The 12,948-nt window shown below is 44.2% G+C and overlaps 1 protein-coding gene across 1 annotated transcript in view; it reads left to right on the top strand.

The window, feature by feature from the left end:
- Col6a5 (collagen type VI alpha 5 chain) overlaps positions 1–12,948 on the top strand; it is an 87,487-nt gene that overhangs the window by 66,649 nt on the left and 7,890 nt on the right. The window contains exons 34-37 of the mRNA XM_032909864.1: positions 3,023–3,116; positions 3,839–4,495; positions 7,353–7,449; positions 8,875–9,083. Of these exons, the coding sequence (XP_032765755.1) occupies positions 3,023–3,116; positions 3,839–4,495; positions 7,353–7,449; positions 8,875–9,083 (1,057 nt within the window). The remainder of the gene's footprint in view (positions 1–3,022; positions 3,117–3,838; positions 4,496–7,352; positions 7,450–8,874; positions 9,084–12,948) is intronic.

Raw genomic sequence — 12,948 nt, 5'->3', positions numbered from 1 at the left:
TTTGCCCCTCCTCTTTCTCTCCCCTTGATCATTTTCTCTCTCATCTTGATATATTGTTTAAATTGAATTCATGGACTCAAGAAATTATCTCCCTTCATCATCCTGGGAGCTGAGAGCAGGCCCAGACAACAACTTGGCTCTTACCTTCTCTCTAGAACAAATCCTAGTCACAGATTATTCCTGCCACTGTCCCCAAAATGCTCTTCTTCAGTCAACAACATTCTCACTTACTGTGGTTCTCACACTCGGCCCGCACCACCATTAGCAATGTGAGACAGCTGTGGACCCTGTACGTTCTTGGCAACATTTCCCCCCACTGATTCAGTACATGTTACATGAACAAATGTCCTGGACACCAGGTGACAAACCAAAGTAATTACTCCACCCAAGTGTGGCTTCCTGAACCAGTGAGTCCATTGGTCTTACTTGCAGGTGCACAGATGAGTGAGGGCCGAAGTGATTTGAATTAAGTCAATGTCTATCATAGGCTCAGTATTTGAATCCTTGGTTGCAGATGGTGGCACTGTTTGAGGAGCCTTCAGGAAGTGTAGCCTTGCTGGCGGAAGCATTGTCATCGGGAGTAGCTTTGAGAGACTATAGCCTTATCCCACCTGTAGTCTTCTGTTTGCTGTGTGAGGGGTTGAGATGTAATTACGTAGCTTCTTGCTCCTGCTGCCATTCTTCCTGCTAGCAGCCATATCTCCTCACTTTCGAGGACTCTAATCCTTGGAAAGCACTGGCCAAAGAATCAGCTTCCTTCTCTAAGTTGCTTTTGGTCATAGTATTTTTATCACAGCAACAAGAGGTTAACTAATACAACGATCGCACACAGGCACACGAGCGAGGGTTTGCTTATGGGTGTGTAGGTAGAAGAATTACTTAGAGGAATATGGGTGACACCCCGAAACACTGCATCACTAAGCAGCCTCACCCAGGTGTGGATGAGCGCCCCTCCATGAATGCATAGATGAGGACCCTAATCGGTCATCGATTCTCTCCCTGCATATGCTAGCACCTTCCACAGCCATATGCAGCTGGGGTAGAATTACATACAACTAGAGTGGGTGATGAAGGCAGAAGTGTCTGGAATCTCTGGCGAGCGTCTAGTGACCATCTCTACCTCCTCCTCCCATGAAGAAGGTCAACAGATGTGGAAAGTCGCTCATGAGTAATCATGGCTGTTCTGATTGAAATAATAATGAGTAGTACACAGGAAGTCAGTGGGTCCACAACATCTCATTTTCCTGGGCATTCTCATACCTCATTGGCTGTTCCTTCTCATTTACCATCCTTCCTACCCAACTCTGTCGTGAAAGGAAATGATCATCTCTCAGCCTAGAGATAATTTACTTATTCTCATGTTTGTGATGGCTCTACCCCACTAGGGCATAATGCGGAGACAATTTTATCTGTTCTGTCCATTTTCATACCTCTAACAGCAAAACTGTACCTACAATATTGTTGGCATCCAGTACCTATTTGCAGGATTCAATCCGTATTTGTTGGATGTCTGAGTAAATGAACATAGAGCACGTGGTTGAATCCCGTGAACCAATTTCATGGCTCACAGGGTGAGCACGTAGACTTTCAGTGTGGAGCCATAAATGGTCAGCTGTAGAGTAAAACGCCCAAGGTGTCCAGCTTTTTAAGAGTTGGAGGAATAACATTTAATTCTCATTCTAAGGCTAAAGTGATTGCAAGTATGTTCAGACACTCAACACTTCCCAGAAAGGCAGAGGGTGTGGCTTTCCTCATCCCTCTGTGATCTGAGGGAGGGAGAAAAAACAACCCTAAACAAAACTGTGGGTTGAGGGATTGCCTGTCACCATCTGGAAACGATATGTTCCTTTTATTGTAATAAAAGCATCTGCTTTGCATAGGACCATAAAAATAAATGATCCCAAATTAGGTATTGACTGAAAGAATTAATGAATGAGCATTGCATGTTGCCCATTTTGATGAACATTAGAGCAAAACAGTAATCAAGAAGCAGATGGAATGAGAATGAGGGGTAGTCATAGGAGAAAGAGATAATGGAGGACCGAGGGGTCACAAGCAAGGATTTGAATAAGTTCAATGACTTCAGTCTATTGCTATTTGAAAGAAACTCTCTTGGTGTTTGGGATTGAAAAGGTCCTCAAGACATCAGGAAGATGGAGTACAGTGGGAGGGTTTGGGTATCACCACCTAAAGCGACTGGTGGAAACTCATGAATAGACAGTTTCTGAAGGGCCCAACTTGGGATGCACACATCACCAGCCCCTATCGTGACGCACACAGAAACAGGTTAAACCTAGTCCAGCTTTGCAGTCACGGAAAGGGCATTTTAAGACTCGGGTGGAGAGATGCTTTGGCAGTTAAGAACACTGTCTACTCTTTCAGAGGACCTGTGTTTGCTATCCAGCCAGTGTCCTTCACATGATGTCTCATAACCACTTGTGATTCCAATTCCAGAGGCTCTAACACCATCTTCTGGCCCCAGGGACACTGGGCATGCATTCAGTGCACAGACAGACAAGCATACAGAGCATCCAAACACACTAAAAAAAAGTCTTAGGGGAAGCCCTTGGTGCTGCCAAGACTGAACCCCCAGTGAACATGATTGTTGGAGGGGGGGTGGTAATGGGGAGAGGATGGGGAGGGGGACACCCATAAAGAGGGGGAGGGGAGGGGCTAGGGGGATGTTGGCCCGGAAACCGGGAAAGGGAATAACAATCAAAATGTAAATAAGAAATACCCAAGTTAATAAAGATGAAAAAGAAAAAGTCCTTATCATGAAATAGGGATGCTGGTGTTTGGTGTGTGTGTGTGTGTGTGTGTGTGTGTGTGTGTGTGTGTGTGTGTGTGTGTGTGTGTGTGACATACGTGGGGGGGGGGGAGGGAGTACACCAGAGGAATAAAATACAAAGTTGAAGTGACAGTGATCATTAGCATTTTCAAGCTTTCCTTATGATTAGTACATAATTTCCTAATAAAAGGTTGAAATTTCACAAACAACCTCTGTTTCTCTTTTTCAATGCAGTTTGATGACACTGGGACGTTTCAGGTGATTCCAGTTCCTCCAGTTGGAGATTACGAGCCACTGGAAAAGCTTCGACGCTGCACACTTTGCTACGGTAAGATCAACGGAAACAGTTGACTGTGAAGGAGGCTCAGTGCTTTGCCAGTGAGGTATTGCATTGGGCTTTAGTGAGAGATTTCCGTTTGTGGTGGTGGGTGGGTTCTATTTTCAGCTTTCCAGGCTTGGAAGGTGCAGTATATCAGGATTCCAGTCTTTAGAGTTTATAGAGTTTCTGTAGAATGTGAAAACTGGTTTTGAAAGTTGCCTGACTGGTGTAGCCTCTTCTGGGACTGTGCTGCAGTTTGTATCGGGAGTCTCTAAACTACTGAAAATACTTTGGGCATGATTGTGGATTTCTGAGACATGCACCACCTACTCTGTTTTCAACATAGACCCCCCCTGTCATTAATTGCTAGTTGCCACAACAGTCCTGGAACATTGGTCACTTCTTGTTAATTTAAATGTGAAATAGAAATATTGATAAGGGGCTGGAGAGGTGGCTCAGTGGTTAAGAGCACTGACTGCTCTTCCAGAGGTCCTGAGTTCAATTCCCAGCAACCACATGGTGGCTCACAACCATCTGTAATGAGATATGATGCCCTCTTCTGGTGTGTCTGAGGACAGCTACAGTGTACTTATAATAAATAAATAACTCTTAAAAAAGAAGACAACAAAAATTAAAAAAAAATAAATATTGATAAGATCATTACTTCTTGGAAGCTCTCAGTATCTTGTGCTGCTACTGATCCCATGATGCATCTCTCTGTGTGTTTTCAGACAAGTGTTTTCCAAATACTTGTGCAGAAGAGCCTTTCTTTCCTGAGAATTCCTACATGGATGTTGCATTCCTCTTAGACAATTCCCGAAACATAGCCAGTGATGACTTCCAAGCTGTGAAAGGGCTGGTGAGCTCAGTGATTGACGGCTTCCACATCACTTCAGACCCTTCAACCTCTGAGTCTGGCGACAGGGTTGCTTTGCTGAGCTATTCTCCCTCAGAGAATTCCAGAAGGAAGGGCAGCGTGAAGACAGAGTTTGGGTTTACAACCTTTGACAGTGAATCAATCATGAAGAACTACATCCACACTTCCCTCCAACAGCTCAATGGAGATGCCGCCATTGGTCTTGCCCTGGAGTGGGCCATGGAGGGTCTCTTCCTGGGAACCCCCAATCCAAGAAAGCACAAGGTCATCATTGTGATTTCAGCTGGAGAAAACCACGAGGAGAAGGAATTTGTGAAGACGGTGGCTTTGAGGGCCAAATGTCAAGGCTATATCATATTTGTGGTTTCTCTGGGCTCCACACAAAGAGATGAGATGGAGGGACTAGCTAGTCACCCACTCGATCACCATCTGATACAGCTTGGGAGAATGGACAAGCCAGAGCTGAGTTACGTTGTGAAATTTCTGAAGCCCTTTGTATACTCGGTCAGACGTAAGTCATTACTCGGTCATTTTCCTTTGTTTTGATAGAGTTGAAGTATTTGGTAGTCGTATTGATAACCTAAGATCAGTATCATGAGATCTCTAACTGATCCAAATATACAAATCAGGTAGTGACTTGGGGCAAAAGTGGATCCTGAGTGGATCCTGCTCATGCCTTGGGTGTTAGATGGTGAGACTTTGCTATGGTAGAATATCTCTGGCCCAAATCTGTGGAGTGAAAAAAAATCACAGCGTGACTAATGGTCTCCTGAGCTGCATTATTTTTTCACCCAGAAGAAGTCCTAGCAGCTCTTGAAAAATATGGTTTGAGCATTTGAATGGATTCATTTCCCAATCTTGGCACGGAGTGGAGAGCTGTAGGAGGCTGTGGTGATGACCAATCACGTCTCACAGGGATCCTAAAAGCCTGGAGCAGCTCCTGATCAGAAGGCTAGGGTGGAGGCTGAGGCCGCTGGTCACGGGTGCCTGAACGATGCTAGTGTTGTGTCTCGCAGACCATACTTTAAGCACCCTGGCTCCAGTCCAGCATGCTGTAATGTGTCACCCTTGGGATATGGGCCAGCCCACAAAGTGACTGGTGAGACACTAGGTTCAAAGATTGAGAGAAAGCACTAGAAAGCTTTTTAAGAACTTAACAATGACTGCTGGAGGATAAAAGTGCAGGGTCAGTGGACTCTGTCTCATTGGAAATGATAAAGAGTCAGCAGTGTCAGCCTGCCGAGATTTAGACATAGCACCTTGTCCTGTCCGGAAATGTCTGGAACCGTTTCCTGATGCTTCTACTTGCAAGTACTGTTAGATAAAGTGCGTTAGATAAAATCGCATGTAGATAAAGGCTAGGGATGCTAGAGTCGTTCTACCATCCACAGGATGGAGGACATCCAGCCCCCAGAACAAAACCAACCTAAGCCTGAAATGCCAAGAAGTTTGTGGAGGAACCCTCATGTTATTCTGCCTAATATAGAATTAAATAGCCAACTTATAAAAGGGAAGGGTTTATTTTTGGTCACAGTTGTGGAGTTTACTGCCCAGAGTCAGGCAGCCTGTGCTTTGTGTCTTTGGTATATCATGGCTGGAGTGTGAGAGAAGACAAGTTTGCTTCCATCAGAAGCCAGGAAACAAGGCAGAGAAGGAGGTGTCCCAAGGCTCTTCTAAGGGTGCACCCTAATGACCTAGGTACCTCACATTAAACCCTACCTCCTAAAGCATAGGATATCGCCCAGTAACCCTGCCTGCGAGTCCAAGACTAAACTTGTGGACTTCTGCGGGCATTTATCTATAAACCATAGCACTGTCTTCTGGAAGATTCCAGAAAATGGAGCTGAGCCTGCTCTTTCTGGAATTCTGGCAGGTTTAGAACGAGGTTCGGCACCCTTTGTTTCCCTGGCATTGGAGGAATGTCCCCACACCTCATCAGGAAAGTGTTTCCTATGATTCATATTCAGTCAGTGAACCCAATACCCATTTTCCCGGGAATGCTAGATTATTGCCTTTAAACCTAACATGGACTCATTTGTATGACATAAAAAGAATTAAGAAAAATGCTTTCAAATACGTTTTGATGCTAACCTTTCAATTGGATTAGAGCATTTTATTTTATTTTATTTTATAGTAATCCTTTCAGCTGTACACCACCATATGTCACTCCAGTGCATGCACACGAGGAACACTGGTTCAGTAGAATTCCAGGTCATCCCCAAACAACTTCTCATCTGAAAGGGACTTCTTCTATATGCTCAAATCTTAGAATTCTGACTTCTCGACCTACAGGCATGGCTGTCTGTTGTTCCCCACACAGTATTGTTCTTTGTGCTCTCAGGATGGCTAACAATGTAGAAAGTTTTAAGAGACTCGAAGTATCTCAGGTCTGGTCCTGAACAGGCAAGGCAAGTGGCCTTACAACTGAGGAAAGCTGACTGACTTTGACCCCCACCTTCCCTGCCTCCCTGAAGGAACACACTTCATCGGATGGAGTTAAATGACAGCTCCTGCATTTTCTGGCCCTTTGAGAGCCTTTTCCTGAAGTGCCCACCCAGTTCTGGGCAGTTTTGCCTTTTCTGTTTAAAGCTCTGTGACATGATTCTTTCTTCCACCCTTAGCCACCATCAAAGGAACTAATCAGAGACACAGCCTCATTTTAGACAAACAGAAAATAAAAGTGTATCCTAGAATCAGAGAAATGAAACTCCAGGGATTCCTGGAGATATTTTCACACTTGAGTCTTACATCGTCAATAACCAAGGGCCTTGTTTTATCAAAATGTGTTTTCCTGCATGAGAGGAAAAAATTATAGTCCCTGGTACACTATACGGCTTATAGATAGCACAGAAAGAGCTCAAAGAGATGTGTTGTATTGACAGTAAGTTAAAAGCCTTTCTGTGGCCCCCTTTCTCATAGTAAATCAGTGTTTATTGGTGCAGAAGCAAAGAAATAACATCATGTAATAAGACACCATCTTTTCTATGTTTGAGCGAGTAGTTTAAGTCAGGGAGAAAAAGCCAAAGAGAACCAGAATAGATTGTCTTTCAGATTATGTTAGCATGGGCATGCAGTACTCATGTGTTCCTGCATTACAATTAGCCCAGCCCTGAAGGGTTAACCTTGAGCATATTCCTGCGATCCCTGTAACACTTTGGTCCCATCCCCCCCCCCCGAAATTCTCAGAAGCTGAAGTTGTGAATGTCATTTCAAGTTATCAGTATTTTCCATTTTCGCCGTGGCCAAATGCTCTTGAAATGTGTTACTAACGTTTTATTGCCCTGAGAGGATTCCTGTTGGGCCTCTCTTTGCCTAGAAAACCCAATTGCTAGTTTGGAAATCAAACTATAACTTCGTTCCCTCCATAGGCGGATTTAATCAGTACCCGCCGCCGCAGATGCTGGAGGACGACTGCAGGCTTGTTGATTCAGAGAGGGGGGATGTGCTGCACAGAAGAAGCCTCAGGTGGGTAGCAAAGCACTTATATTTACACGCGCTTGTTAATTGACTGATGGGCGTGTGACTGGCTGAAGGCAGGTTGTTAGGCAAAGGAATCTAACAAGGTCTCTGAGGTAAAGGCTCTTCATAGATTCTACTTTCCAAGCATCAGTGTGGTTTTTCCTTTGAAGTTGTTTTTTACGTAAAACTGTGAATTTCATTAAATCTTGCCTTTAAAGGCATGGTTTCCTCATAAGTGTCTGATAAACTTTAACCCTGGAAAACAAACAAATAAACATTTCACAGCTTTAAAAAAATTTTTTTTTATTTAATTAGTGCTCTGCTATATCCACCTGCCTGAAGAGGGCATCAGATTCCATTACAGATGGCTGTGAGCCACCATGTGGTTGCTGGGAATTGAACTCAGGACCTCTGGAAGAGCAGCCAGTGCTCTTAACCGCTGAGCCATCTCCCCAGCCCTCACACCTTATTCTTAACGTCACTGTGCAGAGTCTGGGGCTCTGAGCTCTGTTTGCACTGGACTGGCCTTGTGTGAGCTCCACCCTTTCACCCGCCAGGTTTCTGGTCAGCAGCCTGGGTTTCCATTCCCTCTCATAAGGTCCCATTTAATGGTCCTGACCAAAGGAACCCCCTCTGTGAAACTGATTCTTACCCCACACCCTGTTCACAATCCACAGCCTTAGCTCAGCATGGTGTTGCACTCCTAGAACCCCAGTTCTCTGGAGGCGGAGGCAGGAGAATTGTGAGTTCAATCTAGGCTTACTTAGACCATGCCTTTTTAATAACGACAACAACCACCCAACAGATGGTGCTCTTTTTGAACTCTTTATACCTTGTCTCAGGTGCTGTGGCAACTTACTCCAGTATCTCACCTCACTAAATCTAGATCTGCATCAACCTCAAAGCATCCCACAGCAGACCTTACAGTACAATTGCACACGCAAACATTTTCATTCACATTGTATCTTATGTACGAGTACAGCAATCGGTTGTATCTGGCCCCTCAAATATTGCAAGCATAGCCCTTATTGGTTGCCATTAGCTGGAGCTTACCAAGCTTGGATCCCTGGCCAAAGCGCTTGTTCCTCAGATATCATCCTCCTTTGTTTGGGGTTTGTTTTTGAGTGAGGGTCTCTCACTGGCCTTGATCTCACGAAGTAGGCTGTGATGGCGAACTGGAGAGCCCCAGGAGTCCACTCAGCTTTTTCTCCTAGTGCCTGGATTCCAAGCAAAAGCCACTACAGTCAGTTTCTTCATGGGGCTTCTTGGGGACCAAACTCAGGTCTTAATGCTCGCAAACCACACCCTTTACCAACTGAGCTATCATCCCCTTTTCTTTTAATAAAGAACCATATTAAAATGTTTGGATAATTTATTTGCACCTTTCCAACTTATTTGGACTGAACGGAAACTTACCTTTTCTTCATCTAGACTGACGGCCAAGCTGCATGAGGTTTCTGCAAGCAAGAACAGCCCGCCTGGTCAAGAGCTGAAAGCCAGGAAAGACTTGTCTGTAGTGTTGGAGGATCACGGAGGTGACCATTTGGTTTACATTCCAACCCATATGCTAGAGCCACATAAGTTAGTGAGTCACTATGGAAATGACCAGGAGTCTGTTAGAATGGCAAGCCTCACTTCCGGTAAGAACGCCAACCAGTGACGGACTATTTTCAGTCATCCGGAGCCCTGTCTTTTAATACTAGCACAGAATTAAATGAATTGAGGGCTGGAAATCTAAAGCAACTTAGGACGGTGGGTTCAGTGGCAATTATCACAGCGAAGGCAGTAGGGGACGACAGGTACAGCCAGGGGAGTCTGCACATGGTCTCAGAAACGTCCATGATGCACTTAAAGAAATTAGAGCATGCAATTCAAATGGTTGGTGCGATGCAGAACAAGAAAGTGCAGAGAATATCAGAGCGAAAAGGAGATTAAAGCAACCTCTATAACTTGGCCTGGCCGTTACTCTAGAAGTTTTGCTGACACAAGAAGGTTTATGTTTTATTTTTGAGATACCCAGAAATGTCAGAGTGAGCAATTCCCCCATGGCTTACTCTAAATATTTTAATGTCAACATTTTAATAGCTTAAAATGGACTAATTTGTAGGACAGTAAACACTTATGATACATAAAGGTATCTTATTCTCGTTTGAAACTGTGAGGGACTGAAGAGAAGGCTCTGGGTCATGGCCTGCTCTTGCAGAGGACCTGAGTTCGATTACCAGTACCCACATGATGGCTCACAGCCGTCTGTAATGTCAGTTTCAGAGGACCGGATGCTCTCTTCTGGCATCTGCAGGCACTGTACACATGCGGTGCACAGTCATACATGCAGGCAAAACGCCCATACACATAAAAGAAAATACATATTTAAAAATAAAAAATGGGGGTGGGGGAATTTCAAACAGACTGCTCAGCCATCCAAACTGTGTTTCCAGAATCTTCCAAAATTTCCATTTGGCCGGAATGTTGGCATTTTAAGTATTGCATCCAGTGTATCATATGCATGACTAGAATATGCAAATATATTTTAAAAAGGTGAACTTCACACTGTATCATTGATCTTTGCAGCTTCCTCCTAGATAGCTCTTCTTTTTCTTTTCTTTCTTCTTCTGGTTTTTTTTTTTTTTTTGGTATAGAATAGAGTTTATTCATGGCATGGGGAGGAGAGAGCTGGAGGCAGAGAGAGAGAGAAAGGCAGAGAGAGAGAGAGAGAGAGAGAGAGAGAGAGAGAGAGAGAGAGAGAGAGAAGAGAAGAGAAGAGAAGAGAAGAGAAGAGAAGAGAAGTAGAAGATGGCCATGAACAATTGGAGAGAGGGGGAGGGGAGTGGAGAGAGAGAGGAGAAGGGGAGAGGGGACAGGGCAGGAACAAGAGCTCTTCTTTTTCTTAGCTTTAACACTTGTGTCCCCATAAGTTTTATGGAAATATAAGGATTTGGACTTTACTTTTAAAATAGCCAAACTAGCGATTGAACATAAAACTTCAAAAACACTTACGGAACTGAGCTCTTTTCTGTGTTGAATGCATCCTCTGTCGGCCCACGGGCGTATTGCTTTTCCCAGCTTTCTTCAACTGCATGCTATATTCATACAGCATCGTGTCTAACATTGTCCAAATTCCTGCAAACTCCATGCTGATGTTTCTAAACACTCTCATAATGTCCCTTCAATAAATGAATGTATTTAACTGTTGACCTCTTCGTGAACATGTAATTTGATTCTAATTTTTGCTGCCACGTATTCAACTTGCACATACATGTGCTTAAGCTTAAATCTGCATTGGATGGGCAGAGTCGGCCTCCACACCACCCCTGGAATGTCAATCAACCGCTGTTCTGCATTGCATCAGCCTCTGGCCGTCTGCACCGAAGACCTGACCGGTTTTACCAATTCATGCCATGTGGTTGGTAACGGCTATGTGATCACTTACAAATGATGACATACATTCATTTACCAAACCTTTAAGTTGCGTCAATAATTTGGAGAGTTATTTTCAAATGATTTTGGTGATGCAGTTCTGGTACTTAAATTTTTTTCAATTTAATATTTAAAACTTGCTTATAATAAACCCACCCAGAAACACGAAGCACAGAGTAACTTCATTAAAACCAAAGGGCAGGTTTGCAGGTGTATTGGGTGTGGTGCCTCTCAAAGGAGGTAGTGCTTTTCCCTCAGGAAGCAGGCCTTTCCTGCTGACTCTTGTTTCTGAGCACTCAAATGGTTCATAAGTGATGTTCTGACAATCTAAGGACCACCTAGAAAAATCAAGGCCACAAAGAACATCTGTCCTATCTTCAGGGGAAAGGATGAAATCTGTTTTAAAGTTGTTCCTACTTAAATGAGAAGAGATTCTCACAGAAAAACAAGAGAATTGTAAGGGTTTCTGTTTCCCCGCGGCATGTTAATGGCGTGCCATGGTGTGTACAGACTGTGCCTGCCTCCCCTGCTTTCCTCGTCCTGGAACCCTAGCCAATGACTTCACCAGACAGAGGGGAGGACAGGTCTGGGCGCTGGTGTGAGAGGAAAGGGTTCATAGAGTACAGCCAAGTCCTCTGCAGATAAGCATGCACTAGCACAGTGGGGCTGGCTGAGTGTGTCTGTCAGGCCAAACAGGCTGCATTTTCTTTTCTTATCAAAATTCTGCAGAATTTACAATCATCGGAAGGATTTTTGCAACCCTAGGCATTTTCTTCTTGTGTACTTATAAAGATTAAATTCGTGAGTGCTTTAAGTTGTTGCAAACTATGCAAACTATTCCATTTTTACCCCCCCCCCAGACCTGGTGAGATTGTCATGTGTTAGCGTGGCATTCTGTACAGAGGAACTGAGGCATGGAGAAGAGCAGGTGTCACTGAATTAACAGGCAGAAATAAGACTCAAACTCCTAAGACCTGTCCATTAGCACCGCTCTGCAATGCCCACTGGAGGAAAAGGAAGGCCAATTTCATTTATGTCATGGTATACTTTTAGAAGGAAATATTCTTTGGTGGCTTCTGTCAGAAGGAAGACCAATAGACTGAAGACAACTTTCTTCTAGTCAGGTCCCTGAGCCTTTCTCGACCTGGTTAGTGTGTACTTTACTATTTATGCCCTACCCTGCTGTTTGATGACTCCTTCTTCTGAAATAGTCGGTCATTGTGACAGAGTTTGGATAGGTTCTGTCTCTGCTTCTAGGCTTTCATTTCTTGGCTAAATCACTGGACATCTCCAAGCTTAGGTCCGCTCAAGTATGAATTGGGTGCAGTGGCAATCCCAGTCTCATGCTAAAATGACGATTTGATGAGAAGAAGGTATGTGGAGACCTGAACCCAGGACCTGAAGTGGATGGACACTCAGTTTAGTACCAGGCAGCAGAAACTTTGTGGGTCAGTCAGATGTTGGGAAAATGTTGAACTTGAGCAATACCAGCTGTACGGAGCTCTAAGGCTCAGTGGTTAAGAGCTTGCTGCTCGACCTGGGTTTCGTTCATCATCCAGTTCCAGGGGACCCTGCACCTTCTTCTAGCATCTTTGAGCCCCAGGCACGCAAACAAACACCATTGTTAAAAAGGGAAAAACAAAATATTATTCACATAAATAGAACTCTGTACATAATTAGCCTCATAGCTTATTTTTAAAAACCCCATGAGGGTTGGGGATTTAGCTCAGCGGTAGAGCGCTTGCCTAGTGAGCGCAAGGCCCTGGGTTCGGTCCCCAGCTCCGAAAAAACAAAACAAAACAAACAAATAAAAAACAAAAAACAAATTAAAAACCCCATGACTAAAATGTGAGGTGGTGGCACAGGCCTTTATTCCCAACACTTGGGAGGGAGAGGTAGGCAGATGTCTGAGTTTGAGGCCAGCCTGGTCTACAGATCAAGATCTGGGGCAGCCAGGGCTACACAGAGAAACCCTGTCTTGAAAAGCAAACAAACAAAAGGCAAAACAAACAACGATAAACAATAAATCCCAAAGAAGATGGAAAAAACCCATGGCTAATTTTGGCATTGGTTAAATTCCAAGACTGC

Source organism: Rattus rattus, chromosome 8, assembly GCF_011064425.1.
Source record: "Rattus rattus isolate New Zealand chromosome 8, Rrattus_CSIRO_v1, whole genome shotgun sequence".
In the NCBI taxonomy this organism is placed as follows: Eukaryota; Metazoa; Chordata; class Mammalia; order Rodentia; family Muridae; genus Rattus; species Rattus rattus.
Note: the sequence above shows the minus strand (reverse complement) of the source record. Positions and strands in the feature narration are given on the sequence as shown.